Source organism: Thalassophryne amazonica, chromosome 1 (assembly GCF_902500255.1).
Source record: "Thalassophryne amazonica chromosome 1, fThaAma1.1, whole genome shotgun sequence".
In the NCBI taxonomy this organism is placed as follows: domain Eukaryota; kingdom Metazoa; phylum Chordata; class Actinopteri; order Batrachoidiformes; family Batrachoididae; genus Thalassophryne; species Thalassophryne amazonica.
Window position 1 is genome coordinate 124,067,933 of NC_047103.1, and position 25,808 is coordinate 124,093,740.

At 42.0% G+C, this 25,808-nt stretch overlaps 1 protein-coding gene across 1 annotated transcript in view; it reads right to left on the minus strand.

The window, feature by feature from the left end:
- The window catches only part of creb3l1 (cAMP responsive element binding protein 3-like 1), a 252,888-nt gene that overhangs the window by 167,205 nt on the left and 59,875 nt on the right, over nucleotides 1-25,808 (minus strand). The window contains 1 exon segment of the mRNA XM_034174091.1: nucleotides 16,882-17,014. Within this exon segment, the coding sequence (XP_034029982.1) occupies nucleotides 16,882-17,014 (133 nt within the window).

The window sequence follows — 25,808 nt, forward strand, 5'->3', positions numbered from 1 at the left end:
ATATCCTGATCAAAAATGACTCCAAGATTTCTCACAGTATTACTAGAGGTCAGGGTAATGCCATCCAGAGTAAGGATCTGGTTAGACACCATGTTTCTAAGATTTGTGGGGCCAAGTACAATAACTTCAGTTTTATCTGAGTTTAAAAGCAGGAAATTAGAGGTCATCCATGTCTTTATGTCTGTAAGACAATCCTGCAGTTTAGCTAATTGGTGTGTGTGTCCTCTGGCTTCATGGATAGATAAAGCTGGTATCATCTGCGTAACAATGAAAATTTAAGCAATACCGTCTAATAATACTGCCTAAGGGAAGCATGTATAAAGTAAATAAAATTGGTCCTAGCACAGAACCTTGTGGAACTCCATAATTAACTTTAGTCTGTGAAGAAGATTCCCCATTTACATGAACAAATTGTAATCTATTAGACAAATATGATTCAAACCACCGCAGCGCAGTGCCTTAATACCTATGGCATGCTCTAATCTCTGTAATAAAATTTATGGTCACAGTATCAAAAGCAGCACTGAGGTCTAACAGAACAAGCACAGAGATGAGTCCACTGTCGAGGCCATAAGAAGATCATTTGTAACCTTCACTAATGCTGTTTCTGTACTATGATGATTCTAAAACCTGACTGAAACTCTTCAAATAGACCATATCCTCTGCAGATGATCAGTTAGCTGTTTTACAACTACCCTTTCAAGAATTTTTGAGAGAAAAGGAAGGTTGGAGATTGGCCTATAATTAGCTAAGATAGCTGGGTCAAGTGATGGCTTTTTAAGTAATGGTTTAATTACTGCCACCTTAAAAGCCTGTGGTACATAGCCAACTAACAAGATAGATTGATCATATTTAAGATCGAAGCATTAAATAATGGTAGGGCTTCCTTGAGCAGCCTGGTAGGAATGGGGTCTAATAAACATGTTGATGGTTTGGATGAAGTAACTAATGAGAATAACTCAGACAGAACAATCGGAGAGAAGAGTCCTAACCAAATACCGGCATCACTGAAAGCAGCCAAAGATAACGATACGTCTTTGGGATGGTTATGAGTAATTTTTTCTCTAATAGTTAAAATTTTGTTAGCAAAGAAGTCATGAAGTCATTACTAGTTAAAGTTAATGGAATACTCAGCTCAATAGAGCTCTGACTCTTTGTCAGCCTGGCTACAGTGCTGAAAGAAACCTGGGGTTGTTCTTATTTTCTTCAATTAGTGATGAGTAGAAAGATGTCCTAGCTTTACGGAGGGCTTTTTTATAGAGCAACAGACTCTTTTTCCAGGCTAAGTGAAGATCTTCTAAATTAGTGAGACGCCATTTCCTCTCCAACGTACGGGTTATCTGCTTTAAGCTACGAGTTTGAGAGTTATACCACGGAGTCAGACACTTCTGATTTAAAGCTCTCTTTTTAGAGGAGCTACAGCATCCAAAGTTGTCTTCAAAGCAGCCACAAAGCCTAGCTCTCTACTAATCATGATGCTCCGGTCAGGCGGAGGTCTTGAAAAATAAAGGCATCCTGAGTTATGGTTTGTATGAATAATGATAGAATAACTCCATTAATGTCAATTCTGTCATTTGTACAAAGTTAAACTATAACATATATCTTTTAATGCTGAATAATGCACTAATTCTGAGGTTTTGTAACAAAAACAGAGAGATCGCAAAGGATTCTGGGTAAATGTGCCTCTGCTAAACACTGATTGGTTCAGTCATTCATTATGTAAACCAACACGTTAATGTGACGTGTGTTTACAGATAAATGTGCTTTTGTAAAATATTCCATTTTTTATTTGTAAAAACAGGCATTTGTACGGAGCCCTGGAAGTGTCATTGCAAAATGTTTTGCATGTGGAGAGAATGTGCGCGCTTATTAGCACCGTGCGCACATTTTATGATGTATTGTCTTGTCAATATTGTCTTGACACATAAATGTTGGCTTTACACTGTGCGAGTTTTGGCACTTTTTCAGATGATTTTTCATTTGTGTGAGAAATTTTTGGACGGAGTTTCAGGTTAATCGCACGTCCTGCATGGTGTAGTGTACATGCAGTAACAAGCTGCGTTCAACATCTCACGACCACCTCTTGATCGCTGATCGTATGGTCGAATGAAAATCAAACCTGTTTGATATTATTCTGGTCTGGCTGCTGAAGAGCTACAAGCATCCAACCTCTCACACTGTGCCTGTGCAAACACCGCAGAGCTGTCTTGTAATGCTTTTTGTTGTTTTGTTTTTAAACTTAATAAAAAAAAAAAAAAAAAAAAAAAGCCATTTGCAAAGCCAAAAAGTTGATTTGACAACCATCTGATATAACCGGGGTCAAAATAAATAGAACACTGCCATCTACTGGTGCCCAGATGCTTAGTACTTAGGGCGAATACTGCCATGAACACTACTGGCCAGTAGGCCAGATAATCCGTTTCTGCTACATTTAAGATGCGTGGAATTTAACAAATGCAAATACAATAACGTCTATAAACCCAGAGAACATATTCACGAGAGTTTTAGGCACTAGAGTTTAATGCTGCTGTCCGTGGAGCCTGAACAGAGTGTCTGAAATGCATTTGTCCTGTCGTGAACGTACAGAGATTACCCATAATGCACTGCTGGGCACAGCATGTGCTCACAAAACCTTAAAAATTAGCACATTACTTTGAAACTAAAACATATATCTGATGCTTTCACTTTATAAAACCTCAGGCATGACAGTAATTTTAAATAACTGTCCAAATTAGTTTGGTTAAAATTTGAACCATAAGTTAAAAATGTATGCCTCTGGATGACTTGGGTGATATTGCCAGCGTATCAATATGGTGTTAAAGGAAATGATTTTTTTATTTTTTTTGGTCACCAGTTCTCCTTTGTCTGCAGAAGATAGAGTGGTTTCTCCTGAAACTAGCTCGCATCTGTTTGCAGAGGATAGAACAGTACATCTCTTAAGAAACTTTCAACAGGTAGGTCTCAACTGATTTTAAATTGTAAAAATGCTTGCAGCTGTTCAGCTTCGCTTGCTACGTTATCGGTCTAAAAGTTATCAGACGACAATTCATCGGAAGATAATTAGTCCGATAATGGTTTTTAAAGTTATCTAAAAAGATAATCCGATAACAAAAACATTATCTTCGATAATTATCTGTTATCGGATTATCGGAAGTGTGCCCACCACTGTCCACACAAAAGGAAACACATAACCTGTGGGTGAGGAACCTGTCTGAGAGGGAACTCACTGAAACAGAAAGGGATGTGCTTTCCAAAGGATTAAACTTCACAGTCACAGCACAGCAACTTCCACAGTGGACCTCATCACTGCAACAGAATCTGCCATAAAGAAGAATTCCCAAACTCACACCGGCACTTTTCCAGTGCAAAGATGCCCCTTTGCACCCCCTTATGGGCGGCACGGTGGATTAGTGGTTAGCACTGGTACCTCACAGCAAGAAGGTCGTGGGATCGATTCACGTGTGGAGTTGCATGTTCTCCCCGTGTCTGTGTGGGTTTCCTCCGGGCACTCTGGTTTCCTCCCACAATCAAAAAACATGCTTATTTAGGGTCTGCTCCGTTCTCTGCGCCTGACCAAGGCAGAGTCTCAACATCTGGAGTTGGTCCCCGAGCGATGGACTGTGGTTGCCCACTGCTCCTAGTGGTTAGATTGTGTCTAACTGTAATTCTGATGGGTTAAATGCAGAGGACACATTTTGTTGTATGTATATATGTGCAATGACAATAAAGGCTTTATTTTATTCTATTCTTCCAACATCACTCCTTAGGAAAGACCTGAGCAAAGAGCAATATCACCGTCCTGCTAGCCGATAAAGGGAGATGCACTGTAGCCCTCAACACATCTGACTATAACCCTATGATCACTGCACTGCTCATTGATTCCAACTCTGAGGAAATACTCAAGCGGAACCCAACAATAAATAATAATAATGATAATAAATTTATTTGTAAAGCACTTTCCATCAAAGTGCTGCACAACAAACAATTCAAAATAAACAAGTTAAGAGCAAGTTATAATCACAATCAAATTATGATACAATTACAATTTGATTAGTTAATATAATTATAGCTGTAGCACCACAACTCATGACTCATATATAGAAGTAAATAAGTGGGTCTTCAATTTGGCTTTAAATACTTCAACAGAACATGCCTGCCTGATGTCAAGAGGCAGACTATTCCACAAAGTTGGTGCACAAAAGGAAAACGCTCGCTCACCAACAGTCTTTTTCTGGAACTTTGGTACACACAGAAGACCAGAATCCTGGGAGGGCAGTGCACCAGCAGACACATATGACTTCACAAGGTCGGATTAGTACAATGGTGCGAAACCATTAACCATTTTGTCAGTAAGAAGGAGCACTTTAAAATCTGCTCTAACCCGAACTGGGAGCCAATGAAGAGAGACCAGCACTGGAGTGATGGGTTCAAATTTGCCAGCTCTGGTCAGGATAAGAGTTGCTGCATTTTGAACAATTTGGAGACCTTGAGTAGTCTTCTTTGGCAGACCAGATAAAAGGGCATTACAATAATTCAATTGTGAAGTCACAAAAGAGTGGATTGAAATCTCAGCATCCTTACAAGACAAGGCAGGTCTAACCTTAACAATGTTTCTCATATCAAAAATGGCAATTCTAGTGACCTCCTTAATATGAGAATCAAAGGAAAGTGTTAGCTGGCCTAATTAAAACCAACCTACTGGCTCAGGCGCTGCGTTCTCAGGGTGCAGGACTACTTTGTGTCCCTAGGGTGAATAAAAAGTCTGCAGGTCACAGAGCTTTCTCTTATTGTGCAGCTGCTTTGTGGAATGATCTCCGTGTCAATAAAACAGTCAAATTCTGTAAAGACTTTCAAGTCCAGACTTGAGATGCACTTATTTTCCCTTTTGTATGACTAGCATACTGGCATAGTATGTTACTATGCTTTCTACCCTTTTAAATTCACTTTATTAGGAAACGGAGCGTGCCGTGACATCAACTTTATCTAAAGTCTGGGTCTTTCAGTGAAGCTTAAGGCTAGTGGCCGGCGATCACCTTAGATAACAGAAGAACTGTTTTTCTTGTTGCTGTATTTGTTGCCTTTCTGCCGCCTGATTGTTTTTTTTTCCCCCTCTCTGAGGTGCGGTTCCATCCAGAGATGGGAGTGGATGTCTTCTTCTGCAGGCCTCCCGCCCTGTGCACCAGCATGGACTCCCAAAATTCCATGTACATTCGTATTGTCAATTGTGTGGGTAGCACAGCCCAAGCAGAGGGTCACCCATTTGAGTCTGGAGCAGGAAATTTGATGATAACCAGCTCTTAACAGCAGCTAAACAGGCACCAAGTTTATATGTTTCAGAACCATCATTCATGGTCAATGAATACAATTGCAGATCATCAGCAAAAATAATGGAAATCCAATTGAAACGAATGGAGACTATGACCCAGCGGTGCTAGATACAACGAAAACAGTGGGCCTAAAACAGAACCCTGTGGAACACCATACTTGACCACGCATGTCTCAGAGAAGGAAGAATACAATAAAAGAAATGTAAGAAAGCTATAGAATGTCACCTACAGAACACCTACAGAATCAGTAAGCCATCAATTGCCAACAGCATTACATCTGTATCATAAGCCATAAACTTCTTATACAGACTCCCAAGACACACAAGGAAGGAGCCCCACTCAGACACTTGTCAGCAGAATCAACTCAGCCACCATTTTAACACCAGTGGTAAGCATTGCTAAAATGGTGACTACTAAAATAATGGTTCTTGGTCCAGCGAGACATCGGCATCAGTTTGACCAGCTGGTGCTCAGCCTGGGTTCGTGTGTCATACATCATACGGACCAAATGAGGAACCTTGGGGTAATTTTGGATCCCACGTTGTCTTTTGACCTCCACATCAGGGATGTTATTAGGACTGCTTTTTTCCATCTGAGAAATATAGCGAGGATCCGCCCCATCCTGTACATGGCTGATGCTGAGACCCTGATTCATGCTTTTGTTTCTTCTAGACTAGATTATTGTAATGTTCTATTTTCAGGGTTACCGCAGTCCAGCATTAAGGGTCTTCAGCTGGTTCAGAATGCTCCCGCCAGACTTCTGACACGTAGCAGAAGGTCTGAACATATCACACCCATTTTGGCATCTTTGCACTGGCTCCCTGTCTCTGTGAGAGCAGACTTTAAGGTTTTGCTATTGACTTATAAGGTTGTTCATGGACTGGCGCCATCTTATCTGGCTGATCTGGTGGAACTCTACGTGCCGGCCCGGGCTTTGCGGTCGCAGGGTGCGGGACTTCTCTGTGTTCCCAGAGTGAAGAAGAACTCAGCAGGTCAAAGAGCCTTTTCGTATCGTGCACCCACCCTGTGGAACAGTCTTCCTGCAACTGTGAGGCAGTCTGAGTCCGTGGACATTTTTAAGTCAAGACTCAAAACCTATTTTTATTCTCTTTCTTATGGATAGTTTTTATTTTTGTTTTATTCTTTTACTTCTGTTTTTATTTATGTATATGAATTGTTTTTATTCATTTTTAATTATTTATTCAATGTTATGTTGACTTGTTTTATGTAAGGCGCCTTGAGATGGCTTTTGCTGTGATTTGGAGCATTATAAACTAATTAAATTAAATCACCCACCACATCCATAACTCTACTGATGTTGTGAACAAGGTTTAAGTCCATGGATATCCCAACTGACCTAACCTTTATAAAATGAGCTACAAGAGCCAGAAGGATTACCAATACTGTGGATATGAAGAAAAGAAGAACAAAAGGAATAACACTGTAATTCCATGTGTCAGGAATTTCTGAGAAACTAAGAAGAAACACAACATTCCTGTGTTTTTAAAACACAGCAACATCATCTGACAAAAACTGGTCCATCTCTGGCTAATTTTCTTAAATCCTCCAAACCGTGACTATCCAGGGTTGGGACCAGGAAGCAGAGTTGTAGTCTTACACACCTCTCTGCAGCTTCTCTCCCCCTGCCATCCCCTCATTACCCCATCCCCGTAGAGACGGTGCCTGCTCCCAGACTACCAATAACCAGCAAAAATCTATTTAAGCATAAAAATTCAAAAAGAAAAAATAATATAGCACCTTCTACTGCACCACAGACTAAAACAGTTAAATGTGGTCTATTAAACATTAGGTCTCTCTCTTCTAAGTCCCTGTTGGTAAATGATATAATAATTGATCAACATATTGATTTATTCTGCCTAACAGAAACCTGGTTACAGCAGGATGAATATGTTAGTTTAAATGAGTCAACACCCCCGAGTCACACTAACTGTCAGAATGCTCGTAGCACGGGCCGGGGCGCTGGAATTAGCAGCAATCTTCCATTCCAGCTTATTAATTAATCAAAAACCCAGGACAGAGCTTTAATTCATTTGAAAGCTTGTCTCTTAGTCTTGTCCATCCAATTGGAAGTCCCAAAACCAGTTTTATTTGTTATTATCTATCGTCCACCTGGTCGTTACTGTGAGTTTCTCTGTGAATTTCAGACCTTTTGTCTGACTTAGTGCTTAGCTCAGATAAGATAATTATAGTGGGCGATTTTAACATCCACACAGATGCTGAGAATGACAGCCTCAACACTGCATTTAATCTATATTAGACTCTATTGGCTTTGCTCAAAAAGTAAATGAGTCCACCCACCACTTAATCATATCTTAGATCTTGTTCTGACTTATGGTATGGAAATAGAAGACTTAACAGTATTCCCTGAAAACTCCCTTCTGTCTGATCATTTTTTAATAACATTTACATTTACTCTGATGGACTACCCAGCAGTAGGGAATAAGTTTCATTACACTAGAAGTCTTTCAGAAAGCGCTGTAACTAGGTTTAAGGATATGATTCCTTCTTTGTGTTCTCTAATGCCATGTGGCAACACGGTGCAGAGTGGCTACCTAGGCTCTGTAAGGGAGATAGAGTATCTCGTCAATAGTTTTACATCCTCATTGAAGACAACTTTGGATGCTGTAGCTCCTCTGAAAAAGAGAGCTTTAAATCAGAAGTGTCTGACTCCATGGTATAACTCTCAAACTCGTAGCTTAAAGCAGATAACCCGTAAGTTGGAGAGGAAATGGCGTCTCACTAATTTAGAAGATCTTCACTTAGCCTGGAAAAAGAGTCTGTTGCTCTATAAAAAGCCCTCCGTAAAGCTAGGACATCTTTCTACTCATCACTAATTGAAGAAAATAAGAACAACCCCAGGTTTCTTTTCAGCACTGTAGCCAGGCTGACAAAGAGTCAGAGCTCTATTGAGCTGAGTATTCCATTATCTTTAACTAGTAATGAGTTCATGACTTTCTTTGCTAACAAAATTTTAACTATTAGAGAAAAAATTACTCATAACCATCCCAAAGACGTATCGTTATCTTTGGCTGCTTTCAGTGATGCCGGTAATTTGGTTAGACTCTTTCTCTCCGATTGTTCTGTCTGAGTTATTTTCATTAGTTACTTCATCCAAACCATCAACATGTTTATTAGACCCCATTCCTACCAGGCTGCTCAAGGAAGCCCTACCATTATTTAATGCTTCGATCTTAAATATGATCAATCTATCTTTGTTAGTTGGCTATGTACCACAGGCTTTTAAGGTGGCAGTAATTAAACCATTACTTAAAAAGCCATCACTTGACCCAGCTATCTTAGCTAATATAGGCCAATCTCCAACCTTCCTTTTCTCTCAAAAATTCTTGAAAGGGTAGTTGTAAAACAGCTAACTGATCATCTGCAGAGGAATGGTCTATTTGAAGAGTTTCAGTCAGGTTTTAGAATTCATCATAGTACAGAAACAGCATTAGTGAAGGTTACAAATGATCTTCTTATGGCCTCGGACAGTGGACTCATCTCTGTGCTTGTTCTGTTAGACCTCAGTGCTGCTTTTGATACTGTTGACCATAAAATTTTATTACAGAGATTAGAGCATGCCATAGGTATTAAAGGCACTGCGCTGCGGTGGTTTGAATCATATTTGTCTAATAGATTACAATTGTTCATGTAAATGGGGAATCTTCTTCACAGACTAAAGTTAATTATGGAGTTCCACAAGGTTCTGTGCTAGGACCAATTTTATTCACTTTATATATGCTTCCCTTAGGCAGTATTATTAGACGGTATTGCTTAAATTTTCATTGTTACGCAGATGATACCCAGCTTTATCTATCCATGAAGCCAGAGGACACACACCAATTAGCTAAACTGCAGGATTGTCTTACAGACATAAAGACATGGATGACCTCTAATTTCCTGCTTTTAAACTCAGATAAAACTGAAGTTATTGTTCTTGGCCCCACAAATCTTAGAAACATGGTGTCTAACCAGATCCTTACTCTGGATGGCATTACCCTGACCTCTAGTAATACTGTGAGAAATCTTGGAGTCATTTTTGATCAGGATATGTCATTCAAAGCGCATATTAAACAAATATGTAGGACTGCTTTTTTGCATTTACGCAATATCTCTAAAATCAGAAAGGTCTTGTCTCAGAGTGATGCTGAAAAACTAATTCATGCATTTATTTCCTCTAGCCTGGACTATTGTAATTCATTATTATCAGGTTGTCCTAAAAGTTCCCTAAAAAGCCTTCAGTTAATTCAAAATGCTGCAGCTAGAGTGCTGACGGGGACTAGAAGGAGAGAGCATATCTCACCCATATTGGCCTCTCTTCATTGGCTTCCTGTTAATTCTAGAATAGAATTTAAAATTCTTCTTCTTACTTATAAGGTTTTGAATAATCAGGTCCCATCTTATCTTAGGGACCTCGTAGTACCATATCACCCCAATAGAGCACTTCGCTCTCAGACTGCAGGCTTACTTGTAGTTCCTAGGGTTTGTAAGAGTAGAATGGGAGGCAGAGCCTTCAGCTTTCAGGCTCCTCTCCTGTGGAACCAGCTCCCAATTCAGATCAGGGAGACAGACACCCTCTCTACTTTTAAGATTAGGCTTAAAACTTTCCTTTTTGCTAAAGCTTATAGTTAGGGCTGGATCAGGTGACCCTGAACCATCCCTTAGTTATGCTGCTATAGACGTAGACTGCTGGGGGGTTCCCATGATGCACTGTTTCTTTCTCTTTTTGCTCTGTATGCACCACTCTGCATTTAATCATTAGTGATCGATCTCTGCTCCCCTCCACAGCATGTCTTTTTCCTGGTTCTCTCCCTCAGCCCCAACCAGTCCCAGCAGAAGACTGCCCCTCCCTGAGCCTGGTTCTGCTGGAGGTTTCTTCCTGTTAAAAGGGAGTTTTTCCTTCCCACTGTAGCCAAGTGCTTGCTCACAGGGGGTCGTTTTGACCGTTGGGGTTTTACATCATTATTGTATGGCCTTGCCTTACAATATAAAGCGCCTTGGGGCAACTGTTTGTTGTGATTTGGCGCTATATAAAAAAAAAATTGATTGATTGATTGATTGATCTCAAAGACCACACACCCACAAAAACGATCTGGTGTAGGTGGATCAGTAAAGGAAGGAATGAGCTCTACATGGGAGAAACCAAAAAGCCACTCAACAAACAAATAGCTCAACAAAGGAGGGCCAATTATTCCCACTTTTGGTCCTGTGATCCTGAATGTTTCATTTTCACACTCATTTGCTCTTGACGCGCAGGCTTTTCGGTGATAGGAAAGGTGCTGGATCATTCGTCCCGACGATTTGTGACTGACATTTTCTCCTTCGTTCAGCTGTTGTGTGCCATGTGACCAGGCCTTTATGACTGAACTAAAACCGCACTGTTTTTATTTTGAAGCCTGTTTTTTTTTTCTCGCAAATGAATGAACACCCCCTTTTCCACTTTTTTTTTTTACTAATAGCCCAGTTTCATAGCCTTAAGAGTGTGCATATCATGAATGCTTGGTCTTGTTGGATTTGTGAGAATCTACTGAATCTATTGGTACCTTGTTTCCCATGTAACAATAAGAAATATACTCAAAACCTGGATTAATCTTTTTAGTCACATAGCACTACTATTATTCTGAACACTACTGTATGTATATGGAGTGACAATAATGTTTTGCATGACTACATTTGTATTTTCCACTACTTTCCATATTTTAGTGTTTCTCAGTTCTTTTTCTTATCCAGCGAGATAAATCTAGTCTCTGTTGATCTTTAACAAGTGTATTAAAGTCAGGCTGAATGTCTGAGGTGGAGATGTGAAGCATAGCCGACAGATGATCATCAGTGAGAAACGACCTGTACCTGGATTTGTTACTATTACTACTGTACTACTACTGTTACTACTATTATTCTGAACACTACTGTACTTACAGACAGACAGACAGACTCAACGAAACTTGTCCTCTGCATTTATCCCATCCTAATTACAGCTAGACACAATACAACCACTCGGAGCAGTGAGCAGCCATAGTCCGGCGCCTGGGGACCAACTCCAGATGTCAACGCTGCCTTGGTCAGGGGCAGTGAAAGGAGCAGACCCTAAATAACCATGTCTTTGATTGTGGGAGGAAACCGGAGTTCCCGGAGGAAACCCACGCAGACACGGGAAGAACATGCAAACTACACAAAGAAAGGGCAGGAATCAATTCCACGACTTTCTTGCTGTGAGGCACCAGTACCAACTACTAAGACACTGTGCCACTGGACATGACATGATAAGAACTAGTGTCCTGGGACACATTTTTCTCTTTATCTGCACAGTTCAGTGACAAAGATATTGTGACTTGTCTTTAATATCTGGTTTACAATGACAATTGATATGATGATGTCTTCAGAAAGCTAAGAACCTCCTTGTTCCAACAGTAAGATTCAGTTTCAACAGAATATTAAACTCAAAATGCATTTTGGGATCACTGAATGAAAATTATCAGAAATGTAATGAGTTAGAAATGTTTCACATTTTGTTCACAACTGTCTTGGAAATAATACATTAAAAAATTACATTTTTGTAGGTAACCTCTTTTTTATTGCCTAATCAGAACATCTAACAGTTTGTCAAAACAATATTTACTATTTACTATTGCTATTTACTGCTTTTGATATAGGTAATAAAATTATTATTGTGCAGACTAGTTCAGCCTTTTGGCCCGGTCCTCCAAGGTATTTTCTGTTTCTCATTTGGCCCTTTGCAAAAATAATTGCCCACACCTTATCTAAATGAAGAAGAATACACGTTGAATGACAACTTTCATATTTTGCACAGGGAAGATAGTTGGATTGAAAGAGGTGTCAAAGAACTCGTCTTTGTGTAAGTGACAAAACCTCTAAACAGGGCTGGGGAGCTGAGATACCACCTATTTCTAACCTATAATTCTATCCTTTAATCTATACCACAGAGACTCAAAGACTGTTCTCACCTCTCCTTTAGTGAAGCTCAGAACACTGGCAACTCACATCTGAACTCAAGTGACCAATGACAACACTTTTCTTTACATCACTGTGTCATCAGTGTTCCAACAGAGGATAAATATTAGAGTCTCTCACTACTGTAATTTAGAGCTGATGAAGCATTTCTGAGTCAAGTGCAAAACATTTTCAAGGACTAATCAAGTCCAGTTGTCCTGACTCAAACTTCTTAACATGACCTCAATGACTGAGAATCTCCACAGAACAATCCAACAACACACTTCAACCACATACAGAATAGAAGACAACAGTCAATAAGATCTTCTTCAAATTAACTACTTACTGAAACAGGATCCAAATTGGGGAAAATTTCTGTGTTCACATCACTGCTGCACTTTTTATTTTTTGTGGCAAAGAACTGGTTTTAGCTCATGTCTTGTCACGGTTGTCAAATTACACAATGACTGAGTATAATTTGTATGTCCTGAAGCTGGCTGTGCTTTTGTGTTGAAACACAAACTGTGAAGTGGTTTCAGCAACATCGGTTATCCAAGATGTCACTTAAATTACCAACAGCATCTGGGACCATATGTAATAGCCCCGTCACAAATCTAGGAACAAAACAACACGTGAAAAATGCTGAGTATGTACGCATTCCGGGTGTACAGACAGCGATTACAGTTTTGTGATTTGAGAAATATGTGTTTGGAGTGTGTATTATTTTGGTAGAGTATGGTCGTGGGGGCAGCAGCTCAAGCAAAGCCGCCCAGACCTCCTGATCCGCACACACCTCCCCCAGCTCCTCCGGGGGAACCCCAAGGCGTTCCCAAGCCAGCCGAGAGATGTAGTCCCTCCAGTGTGTCCTGGGTCTTCCCCGGGGCCTCCTCCCGATGGGACGTGCCCGGAACACCTCTCCAGCGAGGCGTCCAGGGGGCATCCGGAAAAGATGCCCGAGCCACCTCAACTGGCTTCTTTCGACATGGAGGAGCAGCGGCTCGACTCCGAGCTCCTCCCGAGTGACCGAGCTCCTCAACCTATCTCTAAGGGAGCGCCCAGCCACCCTGCGGAGGAAACTCATCTCGACTGCTTGGACTCGCGATCTCGTTCTTTCGGTCATAAGCTAAATCTCATGACCATAGGTAAGGATCGGAACGTAGATCGATCGGTAAATCGAGAGCTTTGCCCCCCTACTCAGCTCTCTCTTCACCACGACAGTCTGATACAGCGACCGCATCACTGCAGATGCTGCATGATCCGTCTGTCGATCTCACGCTCCATCAGTCCCTCACTCGTGAACAAGACCCCGAGATACTTAAACTCCTCCACTTGAGGCAAGGACACTCCACCGACCTGAAAAGGGCAAAGTACCTTTTTCCGGTCGAGAACCATGGCCTCGGATTTGGAGATGCTGATTTTCATCCCAGACGCTTCACACTTGGCTGCAAACCACCCCAGTGCACACTGAAGGTCCTGATTTGACGAACCCAACAGAACCACATCGTCCGCAAACAGCAGAGACGAGATTCTGTGGTTCCCAAACCAGACCCTCGCTGCGCCTAGAAATTCTGTCCATAAAGATAATGAACAGAACCGCTGACAAAGGGCAGCCCTGGTGGAGGCCAACGTGCACTGGAAACAAGTTTGACTTACTACCGGCAATGCGAACCAAGCTCCTGCTGCGGTCGCACAGGGACCGGATAGCCCTTAGTAAAGGAGCCCGGACCCCGTACTCCCGAAGCACCCCCCACAGGGTGCCCCGAGGGACATGGTCAAACACCTTCTCCAGATCCACAAAGCACATGTGGACTGGTTGGGTGAGCTCCCATGAACCCTCGAGCACCCGATGGAGCGTGTAGAGCTGGTCCAGTGTGCCGCGACCAGGACAAAAACCACACTGCTCCTCCTGAATCCGAGGTTCGACTATCGGTCGAATTCTCCTCTCCAGTACTCTGGAATAGACCTTACCGGGGAGGCTGAGGAGTGTGATCCCCCTGGAGTTGGAACACACCCTCCGGTCCCCCTTCTTAAACAGAGGGACCACCACCCCGGTCTGCCAATCCAGAGGCACTGTTCCAGAACGCCACGCGATGTTGCAGAGGCGTGTCAGCCACAACATCCACAGACTTAAGGTACTCAGGATGGATTTCATCCACCCCAGGAGCCTTGCCACCGAGGAGCTTTCTAACCACCTCAGTGACTTCGGCCTGGGTAATGGATGAGTCTGCCTCTGAGTCCCCAGTCTCTGCTTCCTCTTCGGAAGACATGTCAATGGGATTGAGGAGATCCTCAAAGTATTCCTTCCACCGCCCGACAACATCCCCAGTCAGGGTCAGCAGCTCCCCACCTGCACCGTAGACAGTGCAGGTGGAAAGCTGCTTCCGCCTCCTGAGGCGTCGGGCGGTTTGCCAGAATTTCTTCGAGGCCGACCGATAGTCCTCCTCCATGGCCTCCCCGAACTCCTCCTAGACCCGAGTTTCTGACTCTGCGACCGCACGGGCTGCGGCACGCTTGGCCTGCCGGTACCTGTCAGCTGCCTCCGGGGTCCCACCTGCCAACAAAGACAAGTAGGACTCCTTCTTCAGCTTGATGGCATCCCTTACTTCCAGCGTCCACCACCGGGTTTGGGGATTGCCGCCGCGACAGACACCAGAGACCTTGTGACCACAGCTACGAGCGGTCCACTCGGACTCCATGTCTCCAACCTCCCCCGGGATCTGGGAGAAGCTCTCCCAGAGGTGGGAGTTGAAGACCTCACTGACAGAGGGTTCCACCAGTCGTTCCCAGCAGACCCACACGATATGTTTGGGCCTGCCAGGTCTGACCAGCTTCCTCCCCTCCCAGCAGATCCAACTCACCAGCAGGTGGTGATCGGTCGACAGCTCAGCCCCTCTCTTCACTCGAGTGTCCAAGACACGTGGCCGAAGGTCAGGTGATACGACTACAAAGTCGATCATCGACCGCCTGCTCAGGGTGTCCTGGTGCCACGTGCACTTATGGACACCCTTGTGCTCGAACATGGTGTTCGTGATGGACAAACTGTGACTAGCACAGAAGTCCAACAACTGAACACCACTTGGGTTCAGATCTGGGAGGCCGTGCCTCCCGATCACCCCCCTCCAGGTCTCATTGTTGCCGCCCACGTGGGCGTTGAAATCCCCCAGGAGAACATTGGAGTCCCCAGTCGGAGCGCTATCTAGTACCCCTCCCAGAGACTCCAAGAAGGTTGGGTACTCTGCACTGCTGCTCGGCCCGTAAGCCAAGACAACAGTGAGAGACCTGTCCCCGACCCGAAAGCGAAGGGACGCGACCCTCTCGTTCATCAGAGTGAACTCCAACATATGGCGACTGAGCTGGGGAGCAATAAGCAATGCGACCCCAGCTCTCCGCCTCTCCCCGTGGGCAACGCCAGAAAAGTGGAGCATCCAGCCCCTCTCCAGGAGTTGGGTACCAGAGCCCAAGCTGCGCGTGGAGGTGAGCCCGACTATGTCTAGTCGGTATCTCTCAACCTCCTGCACAAGCTCAGGCTCCTTCCCCCCCAGCGAGTGGCTGCCACTCTAAGTAAATAACAGCCATTGCTCAGTTTTATCTCCAGGGAATTTTCTCACAGGTTGGCATTATTTTTTCTCATGTGTGTTTGAAACAAAGGTGACATCACATACTACTCAGATTAGGTCTACAATACATTGCACCCTGGGCAGCATTGCCTGGGCAGCATCGTGGCTTAGTAGTTAGCACTGTTTCTTCCCAATGTGAAGATCCTGGATTCAAATTCAACCTGTGTGGGGTGAGCTACCTTCCTCTCACCTCCAAAGAGATACAAGCCATGTGAGTTGAAAACTTTAAATTCATAGTATTTTTGATTAACTGCGTCGGTTTGGAGACAGACTAGTGGCCTGTCCACTGCAGTGTACCCTGCATCTTGCCCAATGACCACCGGGATATGATCCAGCGCCGTGTGACACTGGAATAAGTGGGTTTCACAATAATGGGATGAAGGTTTTCTGGTTAAAGAGCAAAAATGTCTTCAAGGAACTAAAGAAGTCTAGTTGACCTGACTCAACCTTCTTGGACTGGGTTTTCTGCTGAATGACAGCGGAACTACATTTCCACCTCATTTTCCCCAGCAACTGAATTTGAATTATACTGATTCTGGACTTTAAAAATTGATTTTGATCTTGTAAAATTAATATTGTGATGTCAAGAGAATTAATTTTTCTCCTCAACCCCCACTTTGGGAATTCATCAAAAGTGAAAATGTGAAACAATTTGGTGTTTTGTTATTTGTTGTATCATTGTTTTTTGGGGGGAGGGGGCTTTTTTAACCCTAGCTTTTTTGTTCCTTGCATAACAGTGTGCCTTTTCAACTATGTATTATTGCAAAAATACAAGCTATTATTTAAATTGTTGAGAATTGATACAGACCCGATTACTCAGATGATTTATTTATTCCTTGAAAACATACCGATATAAGTCTTCAAACAGTTCAAAATGTTTATTTTTAAGTGTTAACCAAGACCATGATGTATTTATTATTTTTTAAACACACTACTCCAGTGTCAATGCTTGTGTTCTCTTAACACATTACCTGGGCTGCTGTCCATGTCCATGTGTAAAAGTGAAGCTCTATCTGCCATTAAGGGTCGCTCTAATAGATGCTCTTCAAAGAAACTGCTGAATAATTCACTGCTAAAATCATCCATCTGCTCACTCGAAAAAGGCTGGAAAACATGAAAAGGCAAATGCAGTTATTTTACATACATTTCTGTTTTACATGCAGAAAATGACAATTTAATCCGACACACAAAGCTACGGACAGTTTCAGACAGCATGTGTATCTGTCAGTCATGCATTGGGAAAAGCCTTCTCTGCATTTACAGTCTCTGATAAATCGTTCTTTGTGAGGGGAGAAGAAGCACAGACAGAAATCATTACATATGGAAAACTGATGAATCAGTTCATCATAGCTATGATCCATTTATCATTGTGCTGATGTCTTATGTCCATTTGTTTAAGAAATGGTGTGGAAAAAATTGAAGACAAACACATGAGGGGGAAAATGCAACCAGCCCATAGATGGCAGTACACAGCTGACCAAGCAGCCTGCAAAATTGGCACAACTAGAAGAAATAAAATTTGTAAGGTGCACTGCTGCCCTTTTTGAGATAGAAAGTGATTCCTTAGGGATTTTTGCCATTTGGGCAGGTCTGTCCGTGGGAGTAAAGATCTTAACTTGCATATTGGATTGGCTGGCCTTTTTCTGTCTTGGAAAGTGGTGCTGATTGTTAGTTACACAGTTTGGTTAATTACAATGCATGTGGAAAGTATTCACAGCACTTTTTCCACACTTTATGTTTCATCCTTACTCCAAAATTGAGTAAATTAATTTTCTCCCCCTCAAAATTCTATTCACAACACCCCAAAATGACGACAAAAAGAGGGCTTTTTTGCACATTTATTGCAAACAACAACAACAACAAAATCACATGAACCCTTTGCTCAATCCTTTGTTGATGCATCTTTGGCAGCAATTACAGCCTCAGGACGTCTTGAATATGATGCCACAAAGCTTGGTGCACATATCTTTGGCCAGTTTTGCCCATTCCTCTTTGCAATGCATTTATTTTCTGCCAGGATTCTGTTAGTTATGCTTCACGTGGTGTGAAAGCATTGGAAAGTCATGTCAGTAGCAGCAAACATTGTAAAGTTATAAAAAGACCAGATGAACGAACTACATGCAGCCCGGTTCAAGTCCTTGACAGCATATACGGTGTCCGTGTACTTTTCAACAATGTAAAAACAGCATTTACCTGACCAAACAACTCAGTTTCCAGGCCAAAGATAGAATCCGGGAAATTCAGCACACGCTGTCAGCTAAACAGATGGCAGTAGATGAAACCAACAGGAAGAAACGCATAATTGAAATGTCCTTTCAGTACAGAAAGAAAACCACTCTTATCATGGACCAGTACATGGCTATATTGCCCATGCTGAAGAAGTATGTGATGACCTATGAGCTCAACAAGCCCAGGATCCATCTACAGGCAGCTGACAAGACTTCCATTTGAGGGAAATCTGCTTGGCAAAAACATTCATGTTTGTGAGCAGTACAAACACAAAGGAAGTGCAGACAACTGTGCAGGCATCCACCAAATGTACTCTGCACCTACAAAATAAACTGCCCCCGAATAGTAGCCTTCTGCGATCACTCACAGCACTGGATCCTTGTGATAGAAGCCACTCCACCATCCTCAACAGGCTGAAAAGAAACACATTTAATGAATGAGAAAGGATTTGTACAGGACAAATCATGGAGGGGTCTGAAATTTTCATCTTAGGTGCATGTCCACTGTAAGAGACATAATCTAAAAAAAAAAAAAAATCCGGAAATCACAATGTATGATTTTTTTTAATAATTTATTTGTATGTTACTGCTGCAAATAAGTATTTCAACACCTGTGAAAATCAATGTTAATATTTGGTACAGTAGCCTTTGTTTGCAATTACAGAGGTTAAACGTTTCCTGTAGTTTTTCACCAGGTTTGCACACACTGCAGCAGGGATTTTGGTCCACTGCTCCATACAGATCTCCAAATCTTTCAGGTTTGGAGTTTTAGCTCCCTCCAAAGATTTTCTATTGAGTTCAGGTCTGGAGACTGGCCAGGCCACTCCAGGACCTTGAAATGCTTCTTACGGAGCTCCTCCTTAGTTGCCCTGGCTGTGTGTTTTGGGTCATTGTCATGCTGGAAGACCCAGCCATGACCCATTTTCAATGCTCTTACTGAGGGAAAGATGTTGTTTGCCAAAATCTCGCAATACATGACCCCATCCGTCCTCCCTTCAATACGGTGCAGTCGTCCTGTCCCCTTTGCAGAAGAGCACCCCAGAGTATAATGTTTCCATCCCCATGCTTCACGGTTGGGATGGTTTTCTTGGGGTTCTTCTCATCCTCTAAACATGGCAAGTGGAGTTGATTCCTAAAAGCTCTATTCTTATCTCATCTGACCACATGACCTTCTCCCATGCCTCCTCTGGATCATCCAGATGGTCACTGGTTTACTTCAAATGGGCCTGGACATGTGCTGGCTTGAGCAGGGGGACCTTGCTGCCCTGCAAGATTTTAAACCATGACAGCATCATGTGTTACTAATGTAATCTTTATGACTGTGGTCCCAGCTCTCTCCAGGTCATTGACCAGGTCCTCCTGTGTAGTTCTGAGCTTTCTCAGAATCATCCTTACCCCACATAAGTGAGATCTTGCATGGAATCCCAGACCGAGGGAGATTGACAGTCATCTTGTGTTTCTTCCACTTTCTAATAAATAATCATAACAGTTGTTGTCTTCTACCAAGCTGCTTGCCTGTTGTCTTGTAGTCCATCCCAGCCTTGTGCAGGTCTACAGTTTTGTACCTGGTGTCCTTAGACAGCTCTTTGGTCTTGGCTATGGTGGACAGGTTGGACTGTGATTGATTGAGTGTGTGAACAGGTGTCTTTTATACAGGTAACAAGTTCAAACAGGTGCAATTAGTATAGGTAAAGAGTGCAGAATAAGAGGGCTTCTTAAAGAAAAATTAACAGGTCTGTGTGAGCCAGAATTCTTGCTGGTTGGTAGGGGATCAAATACTTATTTGCAGCAGTAACATACAAATAAATTATTTAAAAATCATACATTGTGATTTCCGGATTTTTTTTTAGATGTCTCTCACAGTGGACATGCAACTAAGATGAAAATTTCAGAACCCTCCATGATTTCTAAGTGGGAGAACTTGCAAAGTCGCAGGGTGTTCAAATACTTATTTTCCTCACTGTAGGTGAGATACTCGTGATTTATTTTTCATTTGTGATGAAATCAGACATTTTATTGAAATGGGCATTCCAACTAACGTAATACTGGCCATGTTTGTGCATTGGCCCACCCCCTCTTCAGGCAGATGTTTATGTGGAATGCCCTGGGCACTCCGATGCGTGAACACACAGTAATACAGCACAAATTTTCTATTGCAGCTAGACTGTGTAGGTAATAGGGCTCTATATTGTATCTCAAATCTTGATATGATACTACACAATACATTGGATGCTCGATACTAGATACGTATCATGAGAGATACGTTTATGTACTTAATATCGCTGAAATACATTTTATTTAAATGCATTCATAAATTATTGTGTTTGGTGTTTGTGTGTAACCCAGCTTTTTAATACTTCAGTTATACTGTTTCAGTGGTGGGCACAGTTCCGATAATCCGATAATTATCGAAGGTAATGTTTTCATTATCGGATTATCTTTTTATACTCAACAAAAATATAAACGCAACACTTTTGGTTTTGCTCCCATTTTGTATGAGATGAACTCAAAGATCTAAAACTTTTTCCACATACACAATATCACCATTTCCCTCAAATATTGTTCACAAACCAGTCTAAATCTGTGATAGTGAGCACTTCTCCTTTGCTGAGATAATCCATCCCACCTCACAGGTGTGCCATATCAAGATGCTGATTAGACACCATGATTAGTGCACAGGTGTGCCTTAGACTGCCCACAATAAAAGGCCACTCTGAAAGGTGCAGTTTTGTTTTATTGGGGGGGGATACCAGTTAGTATCTGGTGTGACCACCATTTGCCTCATGCAGTGCAACACATCTCCTTCGCATCATCCGTGAAGAGAACACCTCTCCAACGTGCCAAACGCCAGCGAATGTGAGCATTTGCCCACTCAAGTCGGTTACGACGACCAACTGGAGTCAGGTCGAGAACCCGATGAGGATGACGAGCATGCAGATGAGCTTCCCTGAGACGGTTTCTGACAGTTTGTGCAGAAATTCTTTGGTTATGCAAACCGATTGTTTCAGCAGCTGTCCGAGTGGCTGGTCTCAGACGATCTTGGAGGTGAACATGCTGGATGTGGAGGTCCTGGGCTGATGTGGTTACACGTGGTCTGCGGTTGTGAGGCTGGTTGGATGTACTGCCAAATTCTCTGAAACGCCTTTGGAGACGGCTTATGGTAGAGAAATGAACATTCAATACATGAGCAACAGCTCTGGTTGACATTCCTGCTGTCAGCATGCCAATTGCACGCTCCCTCAAATCTTGCAACATCTGTGGCATTGTGCTGTGTGATTAAACTGCACCTTTCAGAGTGGCCTTTTATTGTGGGCAGTCTGAGGCACACCTGTGCACTAATCATGGTGTCTAATCAGCATCTTGATATGGCACACCTGTGAGGTGGGATGGATTATCTCAGCAAAGGAGAAGTGCTCAGTATCACAGATTTAGACTGGTTTGTGAACAATATTTGAGGGAAATGGTGATATTGTGTATGTGGAAAAAGTTTTAGATCTTTGAGTTCATCTCATACAAAATGGGAGCAAAACCAAAAGTGTTGCATTTATATTTTTGTTGAGTATAGATAACTTTAAAAACCATTAGACTAATTATCTTGCAATAAATGTTTGTCCGATAATTTTTAGACGGACAACGTGGTAAATGAAGCTGAACAGCTACAAACATTTATAAAATTTTAAATCAGTTGAGCACCTACCTGTTAAATGTTTCATAGCAGATGTGTAGTTCTGCCCTCTGCAAAACAGAAGAGAGCCGCTTCTCGAAGAAACCGCTCTATCCTCTGGAGGCAAAGGAGAACTGGTCACCAAAAAATAAAACCCCATACTGATACGTGGGCAATATCACCCAAGTCATCCAGATGCATACATTTTTAATTTATGGTTCAAATTTTAACCAAACTAATTTCGGACAAGTTATTTAAATTAATGTCAGGTCTGAAGTTTTATAAAGTGAAAATATCAGATATATGTTTTAGTTTTAAAGTAATGCGCTAATGTTTAAGGTTTTAGTGTGGACATGCTGTGTCCAGGTGCATTATGGGTATAGGATAATCTCAGTACGTTCATCAAAGTTAAAAAAAAAAACATTACAAGACAGGTCTGCGGTGTTTGCACATGCACAGTGCAAGAGGTTGGATGCTTGTAGCGCTTCAGCAGCAGGATACCCTAATGACGGCCGACCAGAATATCAAACAGGTTTGATTTTTATCTGACCATACGATCGGCGATCAGGAAGTGGCCATGAGATGTTAAACACAGCTCATTACTCCATGTATACTAAACAATGCAGGATGCGCGATTAACCTGAAACTCAGTGCGATCCAAAAAATTCTCGCATGAATGAAAAATCAGCTGAAAAAGGACCAAAACTCGCACAGTGTAAACCCAGCTTAAGTACTAAACATCTGGCACCAGTAGATCATGGCAGTGTTCTATTTATTTTTGACACCAGTTATATCAGACGGTTATCTAATTACAACTTGTTTTTTTTGTTTGTTTGTTTTTTTTTAAATGCCTGTTTTTACAAATAAAAAATGGAATATTTTACAAAAGCACATTTATCTGTAAACACCAACACACGACACACGTCACATTAACATATTGGTTTACATAATGAATGACTATCAAATCAGTGTTAGCGGAGGCACATTTTACCCAGAATCCTTTGCGATCTGTCTGTGTTCGTTACAAAACTTCAAAATTAGTGCATTATTCAACATTAAAAGATATACATTATATTTTAACTTTGTACAAATGACAGAATTGACATTAATGGAGTTATTCTATCAGTACTCATTTTATTTAGACACCAAACCATAACTCGACATTGCTTTATTTTCAAAGACCTCCGCCTGACGGCAGCATTGTGATTGAGTAGAGCGTTGTGGCTCCTCTCAGCTTGCTTCTGTGCTGGAAGCAATGTAGTAAACAGGAGGTTCCACCAGGGGGCAAGATGTTCAAAGACAGAAGTGCTAGCTCATTGTTTGGGTCTATTGTTGCTTTTGATGCTACCAGAAGCGATCGTTGTGTTAAAATTTAAAATCAGCTTGTTAGTAGTTGCAAGTGCCCCAGAGACAATAGTGGAATTTATCAGTTATCGGTTATCTGTAAGTTCCGATACATTTTTGGGTGGTTTATCGTTTTATCTTTATCAAAGATAACTTTTCAGTTATCTGATTATCTGTTATCGAAGTTAATTGTTTGGTTATCTGTGCCCACCACTGTACTGTTTAATGTGTGTTGTATTAATATTTTCTTTTGCACATTTTCACCTTTTCTTTGCTTTTACCCTATCCCAAGTTGACATCACAACTTACATGTTTGTTTGGCAAGATTACTAACCACAAGAGCCTTAATCATTTTCATATTTATGGTTTTCCTAACCCTAACTGACCTGATTTTGACCTAGTTTTAACAGTTAGCAAGAAAAATGCAGAACCTGTGTATTTATGTGGAAAGTGCTACCTGAATGACCAGTAAGAAGGTTTTATGCTTGCTTTTATATTGTATCATCCTCAGAAAGAGACTCTGGGCATATGTGGAGCAGAAAAAGCAAAGCATTAGTGTTTTTTTTTTTTTCTCTCTCTCCAACTTGCCATGGATGTGCTACTCTATTATTAGTTTCTCTCTATCACAGCCAGAGGACATGTGCAGACTTTGAAAGAAAAAGTATAAATATGTTTCAATGTGCTGCTCTTGTTTGTTGTGTCACCACCATGCTGTGAGAGACAGTAAGACACTGATATATGGAAAATATGGGTATGTCTTCCGAAAGTCTTATACCGGTACTTCGATAATGCCATAATCTGGACTAGACCCCTAGTTGGCAATACAGTGGTCCCTCGCTATAACGCGGTTCACCTTTCGCGGCCTCACAGTTTCACAGATTTTTATTAGTGCAATTTTGCATGCTTTTTTTTTTTTTAAATAGCGCATTATGTTCTGCGTCCTTATCAGGCGGGCCGGTTGCAGCACCGGTCAGCATCACCGCGACTGCTCTCACTGCCTCCGATGCGCTTTCTGCAGGCTCGGTAAACGCAGCAGTAGGCCTCTCACACCGCCCTCCTGTCTGCTGTGCGGAGCTGCGCCAAATCTGGCAACAGGTCCAGAGACTACGCTCGCTGTTTTGATGACGGATGTTGACCGCAGCCGCAGAGCTCCGTGGCCACCGAGAGAGGACTTGGATTCTTTGCGGGTCCCGCATCTGTACCTCCAGAGGCAGTGAACGAAGGGAGAGCAAGCGCATTGTGTTCTGCGTGTGTCCGTTTATAACCTTCTCGCACAGAAGAAAAAAAGAGTGTTTTCACAAGAGAGAAAAGTGAGAAAATGTTAATGCCTGAAAAGTGTATAAAGTGTGTAGTGAGGGGTTTTACAGCCTTAAAACATCTATATAATTGCAAAAAATAGCGCTGACTACTTCATGGATTTCACTTATCGCGGGATATTTTTAGAACGTAACTCCCGCAATAAATGAGGGACCACTGTAACTCAAAACGATGCTTTCGTCTTGTAACTTACCAATTTAATAGAGCACCTAATGGCATTGGAGGTCATTAGAGGATGGTTAACTTTAATGCAACACATCAATTGAAAAAGCAACTGTATTGCCTATGTAATATCTCAGAAGTGTCAGCCACCTGCTGAATGTGGCACCTTCACCTGAGTGTCAGCTAAGCTACCAACCATTGGAAGGAACATGACAAACTAAATTTGGCATAATATATGGCCAAATATGGGATGACATATACAACCGAATGGGAAAAATAAAAGAAAGGAGGGAACATGCGGCCGGGGATGATACCAAACCTATTCAGCAGTACTATACTTCAAAGTTTTCCAGTTGGAGAGGTAACATATGATAGTTGGAATATGTTCACTTCTTAACCACAAAATAAAAATTGAACATCAGAGAGGAAATATTTAAAATGCATCAGTGATCAATAAACAGTCAATGCAGACAAAGCCAGTTCTGACTTTAAGAATGAACACACTACAGAGATCAAAGCTCTCAGTCAAGATCTACTGGACTCCCAATCAGAAGACTAAAACTTTTTTTAGAATGAAACTGGAAATAAAAAAAAGAAAAGAAAAAAGAAAAGAAAAACCAGACACAACAGCCTGGAAGCAAAACCTTTTGATGCAAGAACAGGGAGTCAATGGGAACCAGCACCGGTGCTGATAAGATTCATCCTCAGTGTGGATGATTGCAGACACTGGACAGTACAGTGTCTAATTTCACTGGTTTGTGCACACACACAGACAAGATGAGTCACCCTGCTCTCGAGCAAACACACACAATCCAGCACCAAAGCAGGCTAAATGCAGCTGGATTGGTTGGAACTACATAAATCAGTTCAGCTTGGTAGCTTCACACACACACAGGCACATAAAGTGTATTCAATTAACCACAGATGTAGTCACTGATTTACATGATATATTCTCAGAAATAAGCATAAACTCTTTTCCAAAGCAATATAAAAGACAGAGGTGCCCCATCCATTGAGTGTCATTCTGGCTCTATATCAGGACAGCACAAAGAGCACTACTGCTGCTTTGAAAAACAGAAAAGTGAATGCCTTCCTATCAACCAGCAGAAACTAGAATTACCCACATCCACTACACATTCAGTTTTTATACTTCGAGTGTCACATATCTGAGTATCAGTATCAC